The following is a 20,636-nucleotide window of genomic DNA, read 5'->3' as shown; positions in this document are numbered from 1 at the left end:
GACAAAAGACTCTGATAGTCTTTGAAATCTTTCACTAAAACGTGAACACGCTTAGCAAAGAAAGAAACCCCCAAACCGATCAGAACAACATATATTTTTGAAGAAAAACAATGTGACTAAAGGGAAATGAAAGCATACAAATAGAATTTCTCATAACCCAAAATGAGTTTTAAGACATTAGCATTTTGTTTCTAAACAAACATTAGAAAAACACTAGGTCCAACCGAATAGAGGAAAACCGCTCAAGGTGTATAACATCTCACATAGGCAAGTGTTTCATCTTAATTCCAAACCACAGATATGTCGTAGATTGACTTTGCAATTCATTTCCTATCAAATCAAAGATAATATGTGCAATCATCATGGATCAATAGGACTTTACGAGGCTGGATTTAGGTAGGAAATTTGGATTTGGTTGTTCAAGCCTTTCCCCTTCCTGTTTCCTTTTCTCTTTGATTCGGCGCGGAAAAAGAGCGGACACAAAGATTTGGTTTGTAACTAAAGCAGGTGATCACTTTACACACCCCCCAGGTTTTAACCAAGTTATTATTGCTCTTCTCCTATATTTTTCTCTTTCAACAATTATGCACATTTTTCAGACATTGTCTGGTTCAAAGAACCCCCCCCCCCCCCCCCTCCTTTTTTCTTTTCTATTTTCCTTTACCTTTCTTCAATCTTTGATTGATTGATTTGTTTTTTCTTTCTCTGTCTTCTTTTTGTCTTTTTTCTTTTCTTTTGACGAACATCTCTAACCCAAGGTAAGAGAAGCTTCACTTGGAAGATTCTCCTGTTCCCTCTTCCTAGGGTAAGGTTGGAAATTTCCATCCTAGGTCAAGGTTATGGCCAAAAAGTCGGCGTTTGGCTCAAAAGGCTTGCAAATGGAGGGACATGATGTATGTCAGGATATATGTTTAGCAAATGGCTCAAAAATAAGGGAATGTCCAAATCACTTCCATGAAATGCATATTATGATAATAAGAAATTCATGCAAAATTAATCATAGCACACATCCATATGGACACTCAAACATAAGGCTTTGTGGCAATGCAAACACTAAGGCTTAGGATTTGTTTCCCCATTCAGATCAAACCAGTGTTTCAACGATTGCTCTTTTTATCAAGTCATACAAACATTCGAATTTATTTTGGCATTCGGGAAAATCTTTCATTGCGTTCACCCTCTAGGTGCACATTTCTTTTCTTTCAAAAACCTTTTGTGTTTTGACCTGTGAATTTTCTAAAGAAAACTGGCGATCATTTCTTTTTTTCAAAAAACATGTTTTTTTTGTTTTTCTTTTGGAAAAAGTTTGTAACCTAGGCAAAGTTGTTACCTGAGATTATACTTATCAAAGGAACAAAGGGTGTATGAACGAAAAGAAACCATACACAAGACCCTATTTTTTTAGCTTAGTTTTCTTGCTTCAGACAAACCATCACAACGCAATAGTACAACAACACGTTGGAAGCGATAAAGTTTCATCACAATGAGATAACAAACAAAAACTGAAAGTGATAAATTAAAGTCCAGTTCTATCATAATGAGATAACAAACAAATACCAAAAGCGATAAAAACAAAATAAAGACGAGTTCACAGTTTCTAGGCAATCCCGGCCAAGCGACTCTGCCTCCTCAAAGGAAGAAGTCCATCACATCAGCCATGTCATCATCTTCTTGAGCTCCATCTTCATCTTCGGGGATCCTGCGGGTCCTGCCCCTGCCTGAAAACTAGGCCTCTTTCCATGCCATGCAACTGTGGCCCCAAACTGCTCGGGGGTAGGCCATGGGAAAGGGCTTGGATCTTGGCTCTGCTGATGCAGGGTGTATTGGTAGAAGCTCTCATTCAGCTGCACTTGACCCCTATGATTAACCGCTTGCTGGTCGGTCACATGCTGCATATATGCGTGCATCAAGAGCTCCATCCTCCACAGGTGAGCAGAGATGGACTCTAGAGATGGTGGCTGCCGTAGAGGTAGCGACGGTGCATCTACGGCTGGCTGCTGCTGGTCCTCCTCTTGCTACTATTGTGCCTGCCTTGGCATGCAATATTTTTCTATGAAGGCCCTGTTAATGGGAGGCTGGATAAGCTTTGTGGGAGTAATCGGGAACTGGTAGAGGTTCGTGATCAAGGCTGGAAACCCCAGTGCTCTGTTGGACTTCTCCTGGTCCACTGGGTGTCTGGGGCGTGATCCCTGCAAATTGATAAATGGCATCTAAGATCAACTGAGCCACGTGAACATTCACCTGGGTAAAAATGGCATAGACCAGCTGGCACATCCGCAGGGGCAAGTTGGAATTATGATCGCTGGGGAGGATGTTGTTGAGTAGCAATGTCATCAAAATCTGTGTCAGGGTGGTCATGCTAGTGCGCATGATCTGCACCCGTCTCCCTGTCACGCTTCGGGTAAAGTCTTGCCCCGGAACACACAACTGCCAACTAATCGCCTCCTCATCAAACCCCAAGGCCTGGCTCCTCCTCTGACTGAATTCGCAGTGTTGCCCCTCTTCCAAGACCAGCGGATGCCCCAAGAACTTATTGATGGCATCTTCATCAAAGGGGATCCATTGACCCCGCACCCAGGAGCGCTTATCCCTGACACCTTCCTCTGTGAGCCATGCATTGGCATAGAACTCCATGACTATTTCTGGATCATATTTAGCCATGGGCCCCGCAAGTTGAGTCCACTACCTCCTGGAATTCAGCATATTCCCCTTCCCTCAACTGGACCCGTCTCTCCTTGAGGAAAAACCAACCCTTGATTACTTCAAAATGGCATTGGTGTTCCTCGCTTCGGAACCGATGTCCATCAAACTCCATACCTACTTGTGGGGTCGCACTGGATCCTTCTCCAGCAGCATCTTTCCTTGCCCTCTTAGATAGAAGCTTCTTTAAAGCCATTTCCTGCAAGGACACGTTCATAAAGTTAGTTTGCATAAAACGCCAACCATCATTTCATTCATCTTAAACACAACAAAAGCCAAACAAATTTGAATGGTGCATATTTCTTTTCACCAAATGCAAGTGTCACTGTGCAATTAGAAAACAATCATCATCGGTGCATATGTTATTTTATGATATATATATATATATATATATATATATATATATATATATATATATATATATATATATATATATATATATATAAAAGCATTTTAGCTACCTAGATGCAAGGTGCCTATCATAGTGTAGCAAGTTCAAACATTAGTCTAAATCCAAACAATCATTCTCACACATTTATGTAATTCATACATTTTGCATCCAAGACAAAGTTTAGATTTCTATGCCTAACTCATGCTCTTGGCATTTCAATCTAACAACCCAAGTTGTTCACACTTTCCCAATGATGGTTGTACATGCACAAACTCATTTCACAATTCAAATTTCACAATAACACATGAAATGGTCATTGAGGCATTTCATCGAATGGTTGGTGGATGCATGTTCAAACACGTAAAAATTAGGAATGGGGATAATATGATATGCCAATTCGTAATAGAATCCAAGGTAGGCCTAGGGCCATCCCTTGTAGCCCCCAATCAAACAATCAAAGCATGGATTCACAACAAATTGTCTCACGAAATTTACAAAGAACATGATAACTAGAACATCAAAATACCATAATGGAAAGCCAAAATTCAAAGGGAGATGGTACTTACTTGTAGGAGATGAACGAAAATGAAAAAAACGAAAGCAAAAGTGTGCAATGGCTTGCTTAGGGCTGCTGGAAATGAGGCTCCCATAAGCTTTTGGTGGCTTTTGAGTTTTGGGGAAGAAATAGGGTGAAAATGGCTTCACCCCCTTCCCTTTTCAAAACTCTCATCAGACACGCTCACCCAGGCGAGCTAATTAATTTATTTTTTTTTGCAAAAATTGTATTATTCCTTGTTATGTATATATTTTATAAAATCCTATAGTTGCATATAAACTTAGGTGAATTCCAGATATAATTCAAGAAAACAAACAAGTAAAAAGCAGGAATTTTAAAGAGCAAAATTAGAGATACTAGGCTACCCCTTAGGAGCACTTCTTTAACGTCTTTAGCCAGACGCAGGATGATGATCAGTAGATCCTGGGCCTAGCACCTGTTCATACTTGCCCCTAAGCTTAGACAAAAAAAGTGGTATCATGCCACAAAATGTGAAACAATACTACAAGATGCCTGCATTACCTTTCACTCACCTTTATCTCAAATTGGTGTGGTATTGACCATCACTCAAAATGACTCTTCATTCGTCCTCCAATTCGCAGGATCCCAAATGACATGATGCGAATGCATACATGTTTATGATTGAACGTTAAGGGTAACAATTAAACAAGTGTTATCGTGTTCAATTTTACTTAAACGCTTACGACACCCCATTAATCGAGCCAAATGGCTCCGAATTCAGTGGGCAAGATCGAGAGTGTATGTTCTTAAGAAGTAAAAGACATAACACAGGAGGTTAAGATGCAAATCGTTAATCCATATTTATTAATGTTGCGATCATGGTTTACAAAAGATTTTAAGACTTGGAGATCCCAATGAGTCCATGGGGAACAATCATGTGTTGAACCCTCTAGCTGCCCTAGGCGTTGTGGATAATATCGTTTGACAATATCGAAGTTCACAGGTGAAGGAAATTCTTCATCATCCATGCTTGCAAGCAACAATGCTCCTCCTGAAAAAGCCTTCTTCACAACAAAAGGTCCTTCATAATTCGGAGCCCACTTCCCCTTGTGGTCCTTTTGAGCTTGTGATACTTTCTTTAAGACAAGATCTCCCTCGCTGAACTTGCGAGGGCGCACCTTCTTGTCAAAAGCATTCTTCACTTGGCTTTGATACAATCGTCCATGACTCATGGCGGCTAACCTCTTACCTTCTATAAGATTCAACTGATCAAAGCGAGTTTGGGCCCATTCCGATTCTTCCAACCCCGATTCGGGTAGAATTCTCAAAGAAGGAACCTCTACCTCAAACAGGAGCATAGCCTTCATCTCGTACACCAAAGAGAAACGGGTTGCCCCAGTCGATTTGCGCACCCAAGTTTAATAACCATGAAGTGCAAAGGGGAGCATCTCGTGCCAATCCTTATATGACATGGTCATCTTCTGAACTATTTTCTTGATATTCTTATCAGCAGCCTCAACTGCCCCATTCATCTTGGGCTTGTAAGGTATAGAATTGTGGTGTTGGATCTTGAAATCCTCACACATTTCTTTCATCATCTTGTTGTTCAGATTGGTGGCATTATCAGTGATAATCTTCCTGGGCAACCCATATCGGCAAATTATCTCTTTTTGGTGAACCTAACCACCACACTCTTAGTCACACTAGCGTACGAAGCTGTTTTGACCCATTTGGTGAAGTAGTCAATGAAAACTAAGATGAAGCGATGTCCATTCGAAGCTTTGGGCTCAATAGCTACGATCACGTCTATACCCCCACATAGAGAACGACCAAGGTGTTGCCAAGACGTTCAAAGGTATGGGTGGAGCATTGACATTATCGGCAAAGGCCTGGCACTTGTGGCATTTTCTCACATGGATGCAACAATCATTCTCCATAGTGAGCCAGTAATACCCTGCTCTCAGAAACTTCTGGGCCATGGCGTGTTCGTTGGCATGTGTTCCAAAGGATCCCTCATGCACGTCTACCAGCATTTGCTCAGCCTCTCTGGCATCCACACATTGAAGCAACACCATATCATGGTTCCTCTTGTATAGGATATTTTCGCTCAGGAAGAAGCCAGTCGTTAACCTTCGCAATGTTCTCTTGTCGTTGTCGGAGGCCTCCTGTGGGTATTCCTTGTCTTCAATGTATTGTTTGATATCGAAGTACCAAGATTTACCATCCTACTCTTCTTCTATCAAGCAACAATGTCCAAGTTTGCCACGACATCTAAATTCGATGTACGACAAATCCCCGTGTGGGATGAGTTGGAACATGGACACTAGAGTGGCAAGGGCATCGACCATCTAATTCTCCTCTCTAGGAATGTGGTGAAAGGATATGTCATCGAAGAATTCTATCAATTTCCTGATGTAGGCCTAGTAAGGTACCAACTTATGATCCCTGATCTCTTATTCTCCTCTCAACTAGTGAATTACCAAGGTTGAGTTGCCATATACCTTGAGCAACTTGACCTTGAAGTCAATTGCCGCTTGGATCCCAAGGGCGCACGCCTCATACTTAGCTATGTTGTTTGTGTAGTCAAAACCCAACCTAGCTGTGAAAGGTATATATTGCTCGTCGGGGGAAACCAAAACCGTCCCAACTCCAGGCTTAGTGCGTTAGACGTGCCATCAAACCACACAATCCATTTGTCCCTATCTTCATCCTCTACTTCCTCGAACAAGGTCATGATGTCCTCATTAGGGAATTCTGGATGCATAGGCTGGTAGTCGTGGATGGGCTGTTGAGCCAGGTAATCTGCCAAGGCACTCAACTTTATCGCCTTTTGATTGACATAAACAATGTCAAATTTTGACAGTAAAACCTTCCACCTAGCGATACGTCCAGTGAGAGCGGATTTTTCAAAGATGTACTTGACTGGGTCCATTTTGGACACCAACCAAGTGGTGTAGTTCAGCATGTACTGCCTTAGACGGTGAGCCACCTACACCAGGGCACAACATGTCCTTTCGAGCAAAGTGTAATTCATTTCACATGTCGTGAACTTCTTGCTTAAGTAATAGATGACCCATTCCCTTTTTCCAGATTCGTCATGCTACCCCAACACACACCCCATTGACTCATCCAACATAGTCATATACAGGATAAAGGGTCTTTCGGGCACCGGTGGCACAAGCACAAGAGGATTCATGAGGCACCGCTTAATCCTTTCGAACACCACTTGGCAGTCGTCGTTGTGGCGTCCCCAAAATAATGAATGGTTTAATAGTAATGATTTAAATAACAAAAACCATGGTAAATTTTTTTTTCTTTTTCTTTTTCATTTCTTTCTCTTTTCACAATAATTAAGTCTAGAAGGAAAATCATCACTATAGAGTCCTGAATGGCCAGTTCACAACTCTATTCGGAGTCATTTCTTTCTGATCACTCATAACCTCTAAATATTTTGCTTTTTCAAAAGGAAAGGTATGCCAGCCATTACTTTAGGTCGTCACGTGAAAATAATAAAATAAAATACGGTCGATAAACTCTTGCAAATAAAGTTTGCTAATGCTTTTTTTTCAAATAACAAGATTAAACATAAGTGCATTCATCATTTAAAGCTGTCCAAAATATGGGAGTTTTGCAAAATACATAGTGTCATCTAGAGCAAAGGTGTCCACTGTAGTGGCTTCAGCCACATGTATACAATCATCAAATTCCTATACAATAGGTCTACCCGTACAAAACAAAAGAGTAAACCTAACAGTCAGTCCTAGATACACCCACCCTCAAAAGTATATAAAACTAATCCAATGAGCTGTCTACTTTGATGAAGAGCCTCCACTGATCGCCATCTCTCCAGGGCCACTATCCTCCGTAGAGTGTGCCTCAGATGCCGACACGACGTCCTCGGGAGAATCCACCTCAGGGAGTGGGTCCTCATCACCCTCTAGAAAGTCAAGAGCATCTACAGCAGGCTCAGGAGGTAGCTCCTCAAGGTCTTCCTCGGATGACGTTACCTCAATCACTTGGACTGGCTCCACTAGACGGTATGGTGTAGGCGTGGGTAGTATCCACTCCACAGTATGTTGAAGCGTGCGCGCGGGTTCATCTGGATGCACCAATGAAGTAGCTGTAAATCGAATCGTGCCCCGAAATCGGCACCTCATGTAGCCTTCGAGGGTCTCCCAAGCTCCCTCTAGGCACTCCATCTCCACTCGATCATGGATTAGCTGCGCCGCCATCACGATCTACAAGAAAGAAAAGAAAGGGGGTAGACTCTTTCACACGATATCTAACTACATAGCAACACAATGCGTCCCATAACACTACATGCAAGTAAAAGGGGTATCTCTAGGCTTTTCATCTCTGGTAATCGATTACACAGCCTTGGTAATCGATTACTAGAGGCCAAACTCGAATTACACAGCTTCAGGACATGAAACCTGCAAAAATGCACTGTGTAATCGATTACACATAACTGGTAATCGATTACCAGTGGCATGTTCCTCTGTGTAATTGATTACACAGCCTGGTAATCGATTACCAGAGGCCTCCACAACATGCTGCCTTCATTTTTAAGCCTGGTAATCGATTACACCCCTTGGTAATCGATTACCAGAAGCCCTCCTAGCTTCCTGACCTCGTTTTCAAGCCTGGTAATCGATTACACTCCTTTGGTAATCGATTACCAGAGACCATCTTAGCCTCCTGTCTTCATTTTTAAGCCTTGTAATCGATTACCAGAGGCCATATCCCATATATCAATCAAAGTTCACAGCTGGCCAGCCACCACACAAGCCTCCTTGCTTTGTGGTCTTAGTTCCTTTTTTCTGTTGACTGCCAGGAGCTTGCCTGCTTAGGTACATCACAGGTTCTCATTGACTGACTATGCCCGGGTTGGGTCGGGATTGGTCAAGCTGGGTTTTGGACAATAGCACCCCACCTGACGTCCCCAAGGTCTCCTGACCCCCGCGACATATCTCCAGGTACCACTCTGTGGTCAACGAATAAAAGCAGGAAGTTTCACCCTTCTACACTTCCTCATTTCAAGCTTGTAGGATTATGGGGTACCCATCACATGTGGTACTAGGTGGCGGTCGGGCGATGGTGCAAAACGAGTTCTCCACATCCGCAAATCACGTACAAACCCACCATCCCCTGTTGCCCACCTCCAACTGAGCTCACGTACTCCCACGTAGCCCTTATCCTCGTTCCTCTCAACGCCGAGTCCCCATCAATCCTCCCAAGCTTCCACAACATCCAGGTAATTCTACATCCAATCATCATGGACTAACAAAACCAAGCAAAACAGGGCAAAAGCAGAAAACTCTGCCTAAAACACAACTCAATCACAGCTTTTCACATACAAATACCCCAGTAACATTTCCTTCGTTCCAATTCGTTAACCATTGGATCGACTCGAAAATTTTACTGGAAGTCTCTAGTACATAAGTCTACATTATGACCGTTGGGATCTGCTAGCAAATGTCCAGAACCCCATATGTACTATCCTTTTCACAACCAGCCATACACAAGCATTTTTCTGCACTTATACAAAATTCTGCTGCACATTTCAACAACAAAATTCTGCATAAAGTGCAGATTTCGAAAACCACTATTTCCCTCATCCAATTTTGCCCAAATTGAATCCTACAAGTCCCAAATCATGTACCAATCATGTCTAAACAAAGGACAAGCTTCAGACCAAAGCAACACAAAATCTAGGTATCCAAAACCCCTCAATTTAATGGATTTTCAAGGTTTGAGAAGTGAAATTGAGAATGAAGTAAATTTGGAGCAAACTCTCACGTCACACAAGTCCATAACATCAATTTAAACGTGCTCAAACTGGATTTACACCTAAAATTCTACCGAATCAAAATTTGACTCCTCAACACCCAATTTTACCCTAGAAATGGCTCTTTGTTCACTTTGGTCATTTGTCTTTCTCTCTAGCACAGCCCAAACTTTCTCATAAGTCCTAAATGACATTTCAAGCTAGGATTAACTCACTTTAACCTCCAAATACCACTAAATCCAGATTTGGCCTTCCAACTCTCAAAAACTCACTATTTTTCCACTCATAACACCATATCCTCACTTTCTAACCCTAGGTTAACTCTACCCTTCATCTCTAACAGTTTTCCATCAGCAATTTCAGCACATAAACATCACAAGCATCATCATAAAAACCCTAAAACTGAATGGGTAAGCTTAACTCATCCAAACATGACAAGTTCAACATGCTTTCAACAAATTTCTTCACAAATAACTATCATGAAGCAGAAACCTAGTAAAACTACCCATCATATCTCCCAAAACCCAATACCCACGAAAATCAAGTGAGAAAGAAGTCTACCCAAACCTGAAATTTCGAGGTCCCACATGTACAGATGCGTTGCACGACTCCGAAAATGCCTTCCTTTCGCGATTTGGAGCAGAAATGGGCACCAAAGGTTGGAGCTTTGTTGGAGCTTCAATGGAGGATGAGAGGGGAGAAGAAAGCTACGTGAGAGAGAAGGAGAGAGCTTCTGAAATGTTGGGGCTGAGTGAGGAGAGAGAGAGTTGCTTTTTGGTTTAAAAAGGCTTTTTCTCTTTTCTATTATTTTATTTTAAGTTATGCCACATGTCTCCATTTGAGTGGAGCAAAAGGCCCACTTTTCTCTTGATGTGACTCATGCTCAGCCACATGAAGAGAAAAATCTAACCTTTTGAAATGCCAAAATCCTGCCTCAGTTTGCGTGCCATTTCTCTGGTTCCCGTTCCTCGCGTTCCTCTGCGTCCGTCGGGGCCAATTTTCGAAAGTAGGCAATATATATATCAAAACGCTCAGAATGAAACCCCGAGCGTGGTTCAGAGGTTGGTTTTGTTAAATTTTAAGTTGCACGTAAAACAATGATTTTTAGACTAATTAATTGAGAGTTAACCCATAACCATCCAGTTATGGATTTCTCTTCGTTAATTAGCCTAACCCGCGTATCTTTCCCCCCAAAATACCTACTTCTACCAGGAATATACATATATACATACACTGAATAATACTTATATATATATATATATATATATATATATATATATATATATAGCCATTCAAAATGCACCGTTTACAAAAATTCCGGGTAGAAATTTCCAGGATGTCACAATACTCCCACCCTTTTAGGAATTTCGTCCCCGAAATTAACTACTCTATGAACAAACTTGGGTACAATTCTCTCATCCTATCCTCTAATTCCCATGTAGAATCACCCTCATCGGTTCCCCACTGCACCTTCACTAACGCGATCTCCTTTCCTCTTAGTGACTTCATTCTTCGATCAGTGATCTTCTGAGGTTGTGCTTTATAGGTGAGGTTATCCTTCACCTGTACCTCGTCCACTGCAAGTACATGTGATGAATCCGGGTTGTACCGTCTCAGTTGAGAAACATGAAACACAGGATGCAAATTCGATAAACTCGGAGGTAAGGCGATATGATAAGCTACAGGCCCAACCTTCTTCAAAATCTGATACGGACCTAGATACTTGGGCATCAACTTCCTAGATTTGAGAGCTCTTCCGACCCCGGTTACAGGAGAAACCTTCAAAAACACATGTTCTCCTTCCTGAAAATCTAGTGGCTTCCTCCTTCTATCATAATAGCTCTTCTGCCTATCCTGAGATGCTTTTATCTTCTCTCGAATCAATTTCACTTGTTCGTTAATCTGTTGTAGCATTTCAGGTCCAAGAAGTACTGCTTCTCCATCATCATACCAACAAATAGGAGTTTTGCACTTTCGTCCATATAGAGCTTCAAAAGGAGCCATACCAATACTAGCTTGGTAGCTATTGTTGTAAGTAAACTCAATCAATGGCAAACAATCCATCCAGCTACCTTGTTGCTCTATAATACACGCCTGAAGTAGATCTTCTAGAGTCTGAATGGTTCGTTCAGTCTGACCATCTGTTTGAGGATGATAAGCTGAACTAAGCTTCAGCTTTGTCCCCAATACTTCATGTAGACTTGTCCAAAATCGCAAAGTAAACCTCGGATCCCTTTTGGATACAATACTGGAAGGAATTCCATGCAACTTTACTACTTCCTTAATATACAACTCCACTAGCTTCTCCATCCTATACTTTATATTCACTGGAATAAAATGAGCAGATTTGGTAAGTCGATCTACTATGACCCATACAGCATCATGTCCCCAACTAGTCTTAGGTAAACTAGATACAAAATCCATGGATATGCTCTCCCATTTCCATTCCGGAATTTCTAGTAGCTTCAATTCTCCTGATGGTCGCTGATGCTCAGCCTTAGCCTTTTGACATGTCAAACACCTCGCTACATATTCAGCTACATCTTTCTTCATGCCATGCCACCAAAAACTTCTCTTCAAATCTTGGTACATCTTAGTCATTCCTGGATGGAAACTAAGACGACTTTTATGCATTTCTTCCAAGATCTTAACTTTCAAATCATCTAAAGATGGTACACATATCCTCCCCTTGAATCTAATTAACCCGGTTGTGTCCTTCTTAAACTCCACATCCTTATCTCCCATTACATCTAACACCTTGCCTTGCAAAAACGGGTCATCCTCTTGAGCCTCGCGTATGTGATCTACGAATTCATTGGTGATCTGCAACACTCCCACAAATAAGCTCTTAGGTCGCATCTCGATTGCTAGATTCAGATCTCGGAACTCTTCTATTAATCTCTGCTCCAAACTCATCATAGTCGCAACATGTAAGAACTTCTGGCTTAATGCGTCGGCTACTACATTAGCCTTTCCTGGATGGTAGGAAAGACCAAAATCATAGTCCTTGAGGAACTCCATCCATCTTCGTTGCCTCATATTGAGTTCCTTCTGATCGAACAAGTATTTGAGACTCTTGTGATCACTGAAAACTTCAAAACGAGTACCGTATAAGTAATGCATCCAAATCTTTAAAGCAAAGACCACTGCTGCTAGTTCCAAGTCATGGGTCGGATAGTTAACTTCATGAGGACGTAATTGATGTGAAGCATAAGCCACTACTCTTCCCTCTTGCATCAACACACACCCCAAACCTTGCCCGCTCGCATCGCAATACACTTCAAATGGTCTCTTAGGGTCGGGCAAAATTAACACTGGAGCTGTTGTCAACCGCCTCTTCAACTCTTGGAAACTTTGATCACACTTCTCATTCCAAACAAACTTCTCATTCTTACGAGTCAACTTAGTTAGGGGCAATGCCAATTTAGAAAATCCCTCAATGAATTTTCTATAATAGCCAGCTAACCCCAAGAAGCTCCGAACTTCCGTTGGAGTTGTCGGTTGTTGCCACTCCATAACCGACTCCACCTTGTTCGGATCCACCGCAACTCCGTCTTTAGAAATCACGTGCCCCAAGAACTGCACTTTCTCCAACCAAAATTCACATTTCGACAATTTGGCGAACAGTTTCCTATCTCTCAGGATATGCAACACAATCCTCAAGTGCTTCTCATGCTCCTCCTTATCCCTTGAATACACTAGGATATCATCAATGAACACAACCACGAACTGATCTAGGTAATAATGGAATATACGGTTCATATAGTCCATGAAAATAGCCGGAGCATTAGTCACTCCAAATGGCATGACTAAATACTCGTAGTGCCCATACCGAGTCCAAAACGCAGTCTTTGAGATATCTTCCTTTTTAACTCGGATTTGATGATACCCCGATCGCAAATCGATCTTCGAAAATATCGTCGCTCCCCTCAATTGGTCAATCAAATCATCTATCCTTGGCAGAGGGTATTTGTTCTTGATAGTGATCTTGTTTAACTGCCGGTAGTCTACACACATTCTCATACTTCCATCCTTCTTTTTAACCAATAAGACCGGCGCTCCCCACGGTGATGCACTTGGGTGAACAAATTGTTTGCTCAAAAGATCCTGCACTTGTGTCTTCACCTCTGCTAGTTCTACCGAAGACATTCTATAAGGTGCAATCGACACTGGATTCGCCCCAGGCACCAAGTCAATAATGAATTCCACTTCTCTCTCAGGTGGTAATTCACAAATGTCGTCAGGAAAAACTTCTGGAAATTCTGACACCACCGGTATACTACTAACTTCAGCGCCCTCTTCCACATTCATAGAGAACAACACCATGTAAGTTCGAACATCCCCCGCTCCATCGTTGGTCGCATCCCCTTTCAATGGTTCATTTGGAACTACATCTCCACCAAATACTAGCATCTTCTCCTTGCAGTCTAGAAAGATATGGTTAGCAGACAACCAATCCATCCCCAAGATCACATCTAGATGAGCTAAAGGTAGGCAAATCAAATCCGCCGTAAAAGGTCAACCCTCAACAATTATAGAACACTTCAAACACACCCGAGAGGTGGTTATAGGCTCGTTAGTCGGAGTAGACACCACCATATCATATGGTAACTCCGTCGCACATAACCCTAACCTCTCCACACATGCATGAGATATGAAAGCATGCGTGGCACCCGAATCATAAAGTACATCTAGTAGTTTATCAGCAATCAAATACTTACCCCGTATCAAATCGTCGGAGGCAGCTGCTTCTGAACCACTTATAGCAAATACCCGGGAGGGTACTTTTGGTCTTCCACCACTAGTGTTGTTGTTGTTGCTAACATTACCGCTCCTTGTGGAATTAGCGGGTCCACGATTGACGGTGTTGGAATTGGCGGTTACCGTCGGTCTCCCGGTCACCCTACATTCTCGAGCATAATGGCTCGCCTTGCCACAAACATAACAACGGTTCTCTTGTGTCTGCTGGAGCTGTCGGCAATTCCTCTTAAGATGCGGTCCCCCACACTGAAAACAGTGTACCCTAGTCCCCCTTGACTGGCTCATATTGGAGGCAGCCATGGGTTGCTTCCCCTTGTTGCTAGCGTACGGCTTCATTCTCTTATTATTGTTTCCTCTAAAAGGATGGTTTCTCTGCGGTCCTCCAACGCCTCTAGCTTGCCTCTCCTTCATCTTGTCCTCAAAAATCCTGCACTTTGTCACCAGCTGGTTAAAATCCGTGATCTGCATATAGCTAACCGCCTGTTGGATCTCTAAGCGAAGCCCATTCTCAAACTGAGCACATAAATCTTCCTCATTCCGAGCATCTTGGTATTGAGGCCAATACTGTAGAAGCTCATTAAACTTGGTCGTGTACTCCCCAACAGACATGCTTCCCTGTTTCAAATCCAGAAATTTCCTCGCCTTCCGCTTCCTGAGATCTCGTGGAAAGTAATTTTCCAGAAATTTTTCCTTGAAGGCATTCCAAGGAATCACGCCTCCAGGTGCCGCAAATGAAGGCTTCACGAACTTCCACCAATTCTCGGCCTCTCCTTGGAGCATAAATGTTGCATAAGGGACCTTATGCTCCTCGAGGCAACCCATCGCCTCGAAAATCTTTTCCGTCTCAGCCAACCACAACCTAGCACCTTCCGGATCATAGTCCCCACTGAACTTTGGCAGGTGGTTCTTACGGAAAGCCATGAGTCCCCGATACTCCGCCGGCTCCACATCACGTTCCTGCACCAGAGTTTCCAGCACAGCTGTGATGCGGCGAGGACATCACGGTTCTGATCCCCACCACGTCCTGCCATACCTATCCTGTAGGGAAACTATTAGTATCCAAGAAATCCTACTGAGAGAGTGTACCACAAAGGCTATGATAGTTACAACAATATCCTTTTCTCTATACATACATATACACACAACAATTCTACTGAATCGATCACACATTCATGCTTAAGACAAGAAGGTAGAAATATACACAATGTGTGACTTAACGTCACTCCCCGAAACCTACTCCCAAGTTTCAGAGATATACAACATTCACACAGCAAGACCATAAACAGGTTCACTAGAATCCAACTTTTGCTCTGATACCACAAATTGTGGCGTCCCCAAAATAATGACTGGTTTAATAGTAATGATTTAAATAACAAAAACCATGGTAAATTTTTTTTTTCTTTTTCTTTTTCATTTCTTTCTCTTTTCACAATAATTAAGTCCAAAAGGAAAATCATCACTATAGAGTCCTGAATGGCCAGTTCACAACTCTATTCGGAGTCATTTCTTTCTGATCACTCATAACCTCTAAATATTTTGCTTTTTCAAAAGGAAAGGTATGCCAGCCATTACTTTAGGTTGTCACGTGAAAATAATAAAATAAAATACGGTCGATAAACTCTTTTGCAAATAAAGTTTGCTAATGCTTTCTTTTCAAATAACAAGATTAAACATAAGTGCATTCATCATTTAAAGCTGTCCAAAATATGGGAGTTTTGCAAAATACATAGTGTCATCCAAAGCAAAGGTGTCCACTGTAGTGGCTTCAGCCACATGTATACAATCATCAAATTCCTATATAATAGGTCTACCCGTACAAAACAAAACAGTAAACCTAACAGTCAGTCCTAGATACACCCACCCTCAAAAGTATATAAAACTAATCCAATGAGCTATCTACTATGATGAAGAGCCTCCACTGATCGCCATCTCCCCAGGGCCACTATCCTCCATAGAGTCTTCCTCAGATGCCGACACGACATCCTCGGGAGAATCCACCTCAGGGAATGGGTCCTCATCACCCTCTAGAAAGTCAAGAGCATCCACAGCAGGCTCAGGAGGTAGCTCCTCAGGATCCTCCTCAGGGTCTTCCTCGGATGACGTTACCTCAATCACTTGGACTGGCTCCACTAGACGATATGATGTAGGCGTGGGTAGTATCCACTCCACAGTACGCTGAAGCGTGCGCACGGGTTCATCTGGATGCACCAATGAAGTAGCTGTAAATCGAATCGTGCCCCGAAATCGGCACCTCGTGTTGCCTTCGAGGGTCTCCCAAGCTCCCTCTAGGCACTCCATCTCCACTCGATCATGGATTAGCTGCGCCGCCATCAAGATCTACAAGAAAGAAAAGAAAGGGGGTAGACTCTTTCACGCGACATCTAACTACGTAGCAACACGATGCGTCCCATAACACTACATGCAAGTAAAAGGGGTATCTCTAGGCTTTTCATCTCTGGTAATCGATTACACAGCCTTGGTAATCGATTACCAGAGGCCAAACTCGAATTACACAGCTACAGGACATGAAACCTGCAAAAATGCACTGTGTAATCGATTACACATAACTGGTAATCGATTACTAATGGCATATTCCTCTGTGTAATTGATTACACAGCCTGGTAATCGATTACCAGAGGCCTCCACAACATGCTGCCTTCATTTCTAAGCCTGGTAATCGATTACACCCCTTGGTAATCGATTACCAGAAGCCCTCCTAGCTTCCTGACCTCGTTTTCAAGCCTGGTAATCGATTACACTCCTTTGGTAATCGATTACCAGAGACCATCTTAGCCTCCTGTCTTCATTTTTAAGCCTTGTAATCGATTACCCACCCTTGGTAATCGATTACCAGAGGCCATATCCCATATATCAATCAAAGTTCACAGCTGGCCAGCCACCACACAAGCCTCCTTGCTTTGTGGTCTTAGTTCCATTTATCTGTTGACTGCTAGGAGCTCGCCTGCTTAGGTACATCACAGGTTCTCACTGACTGACTATGCCCGGGTTGGGTCGGGATTGGTCAAGCTTGGTTTTGGGCAATAGCACCCCACCTGACGTCCCCAAGGTCTCTTGACCCCCGCGACATATCTCTAGGTACCACTCTGTGGTCAACGAATAAAAGCAGGAAGTTTCACCCTTCTACACTTCCTCATTTCAAGCTTGTAGGATTATGGGGTACCCATCACATGTGGAACTAGGTGGCGGTCGGGCGATGGTGCAAAACGAGTTCTCCACATCCACAAATCACGTACAAACCCACCATCCCTTGTTGCCCACCTCCAACTGAGCTCACGTACTCCCATGTAGCCCTTATCCTCGTTCCTCTCAACGCCAAGTCCCCATCAATCCTTCCAAGCTTCCACAACATCCAGGTAATTCCACATCCAATCATCATGGACTAACAAAACCAAGCAAAACAGGGCAAAGGCAGAAAACTCTGCCCAAAACACAACTCAAAATCATAGCTTTTCACATACAAATACCCCAGTAACATTTCCTTCGTTCCAATTCGTTAACCGTTGGATTGACTCAAAAATTTTACTGGAAGTCTCTAGTACATAAGTCTACATTATGACCGTTGGGATCTGCTACCAAATGTCCAGAACCCCATATGTACTATCCTTTTCACAACCAGCCATACACAAGCATTTTTCTGCACTTATACAAAATTCTGCTGCACATTTCAACAACAAAATTCTGCATAAAGTGCAGATTTCGAAAACCACTCTTTCCCTCATCCAATTTTGCCCAAATTGAATCCTACAAGTCCCAAATCATGTACCAATCATGTCTAAAACAAGGACAAGCTTCAGACCAAAGCAACACAAAATCTAGGTATCCAAAACCCCTCAATTTAATGGATTTTCAAGGTTCGAGAAGTGAAATTGAGAATGAAGTAAATTTGGAGCAAACTCTCACCTCACACAAGTCTATAACATCAATTTAAACGTGCTCAAATTGGATTTACACCTAAAATTCCACCGAATCAAAATTTGACTCCTCAACACCCAATTTTACCCTAGAAATGGCTCTTTGTTCACTTTGGTCATTTGTCTTTCTCTCTAGCACAGCCCAAACTTTCTCATAAGTCCTAAATGACATTTCAAGCTAGGATTAACTCACTTTAACCTCCAAATACCACTAAATCCAGATTTGGCCTTCCAACTCTCAAAAACTCACTCTTTTTTCACTCATAACACCATATCCTCACTTTCTAACCCTAGGTTAACTCTACCCTTCATCTCTAACAGTTTTCCATAAGCAATTTCAGCACATAAACATCACAAGCATCATCATAAAAACCCTAAAACTGAATGGGTAAGCTTAACTCATCCAAACATGGCAAGTTCAACATGCTTTCAACAAATTTCTTCACAAATAACTATCATGAAGCAGAAACCTAGTAAAACTACCCATCATATCTCCCAAAACCCAATACCCACGAAAATCAAGTGAGAAAGAAGTCTACCCAAACCTGAAATTTTGAGGTCCCACACGTACAGATGCGCTGCACGACTCCGAAAATGTCTTCCTTTCGCGATTTGGAGCAGAAATGGGCACCAAAGGTTGGAGCTTTGTTGGAGCTTCAATGGAGGATGAGAGGGGAGAAGAAAGCTACGTGAGAGAGAGGGAGAGAGCTTCTGAAATGTTGGGGCTGAGTGAGGAGAGAGAGAGTTGCTTTTTGGTTTAAAAAGGTTTTTTCTCTTTTCTATTATTTTATTTTAAGTTATGCCACATGTCTCCATTTGAGTGGAGCAAAAGGCCCACTTTTCTCTTGATGTGACTCATGCTCAGCCACATGAAGAGAAAAATCTGACCTTTTGAAATGCCAAAATCCTGCCTCGGTTTGTGTGCCATTTCTTTGGTTCCCGTTCCTCGCGTTCCTCTGTGTCCGTCGGGGCCAGTTTTCGAAAGTAGGCAATATATATATCAAAACGCTCAGAATGAAACCCCGAGCGTGGTTCAGAGGTTGATTTTGTTAAATTTTAAGTTGCACGCAAAACGATAATTTTTAGACTAATTAATTGAGAGTTAACCCATAACCATCCAGTTATGGATTTCTCTTCGTTAATTAGCCTAACCCGCGTATCTTTCCCCCCAAAATACCTACTTCTACCAGGAATATACATATATACGTACACTGAATAATACTTATATATATAGCCATTCAAAATGCACCGTTTACAAAAATTTCGGGTAGAAATTTCCAGGATCTCACAGTCGTCCCATTGGACAGACTGGTTCTTATGCAATAGCTTGAAGAGAGGCTCACAAGTGGCGGTCAGTTGTGATATGAACCTCGCTATGTAGTTCAATCGTCCTAGGAAACCTCAGACCTGCTTCTCGATGCGTGGCTTGGGCATTTCGAGGATGGCCTTCACTGTGTCTGGGTCTACCTCTATCCCTTTTTGGCTCACGATAAGATCGAGCAACTTTCCCGACTTGACCCTGAAAGTGCACTTTGTGGGATTCAACCTTAATCGATACTTACACAGCCTCTTGAACAAATTTCGTAAGTTGACAAGGTATTCCTCCTCGGTCTTTGACTTGGCAATCATGTCATCCACGTAGACCTCAATCTCTTAGTGCATCATGCCGTGGAATAACGCTACCATAGCCCGTTGGTAAGTTGCCCCAGCATTCTTGAGCCTAAAGGACATCACTTTGTAGCAGAAAGTTTCCCACAGGGTGATGAAGGTCATCTTCTCCATGTCCTCTGGTGCCATCTTTATTTGATTATAGCCCAAGAACCCATCCATGAAGGAAAACAGGGCAAAATTGGTCGTGTTATCTACGAGGATATCGATGTGCGGCAAAGGAAAGTTATCCTTGGGACTGGCTCGATTTAGATCCTGATAGTCCACGCACATTCGCACCTTCCCAGCCTTTTTAGGGACTGGTACGATATTAGCGACCCATTCTGGGTATCAAGCAACAACCAAGAAGCCAGCGTCAAATTGCTTTTTCACCTTTTCTTTTATCTTCAGGGACATCTCGGGCTTCATCCTCCTCAGCTTTTACTTTACTGTGGAACACTCGGGATTTAGAGGTAATTTATGTTGTACAATGTCGAGACTCAAGCCGGACATATCTTGTTAGGACCAAGCGAAGATGTCTTGGTAGTCTCGCAGCAGAGCTACCAATTCATCTCGAACATTCGTGGACATGCTCGTGCCAACCTTGACCTCTTTTCTCTCTTTGCCAACACCTAAGTTTACAATCTCTGTTTCTTCTTAGTGTGGCTTCACTTCCTTGTCTTCCTGGTCGACCATTCTTCTCAACTCTGGAGGAAGCCTCCAATCCTCATCTTCCCCTTCCTCAGCTTGATTTATTAATTGCTCAAAATCAACATCTGGGTCCTCGGTATCACTACTTTCAAAGGACTCATTGTTGGATCTGTATCATTCAATTGCAACAAAAGTAAATATGCAGAAGAATGAAAATAGACGAAAGTGAAAGATCAAATGAAGAAGGAT

The 20,636-nt window shown here is 42.5% G+C and overlaps 1 protein-coding gene across 1 annotated transcript; it reads right to left on the bottom strand.

Moving 5' to 3' along the window:
* Positions 1 to 552: 552 nt before the first annotated feature.
* LOC106796071 (uncharacterized) lies at positions 553 to 19,169 on the bottom strand. The gene is made up of 2 exons (XM_014767538.3): positions 18,635 to 19,169; positions 553 to 2,899 (listed from the first exon to the last, which is right to left on the bottom strand). The coding sequence occupies exon 2, from the start codon at positions 2,659 to 2,661 to the stop codon at positions 2,065 to 2,067; it is 597 nt and encodes a 198-aa protein (XP_014623024.1). The 5' UTR covers positions 2,662 to 2,899; positions 18,635 to 19,169; the 3' UTR covers positions 553 to 2,064.
* Between the last annotated feature and the right edge of the window lie 1,467 nt (positions 19,170 to 20,636).

The sequence above is a fragment of the Glycine max genome, chromosome 2, assembly GCF_000004515.6.
Source record: "Glycine max cultivar Williams 82 chromosome 2, Glycine_max_v4.0, whole genome shotgun sequence".
In the NCBI taxonomy this organism is placed as follows: domain Eukaryota; kingdom Viridiplantae; phylum Streptophyta; class Magnoliopsida; order Fabales; family Fabaceae; genus Glycine; species Glycine max.
Note: the sequence above shows the minus strand (reverse complement) of the source record. Positions and strands in the feature narration are given on the sequence as shown.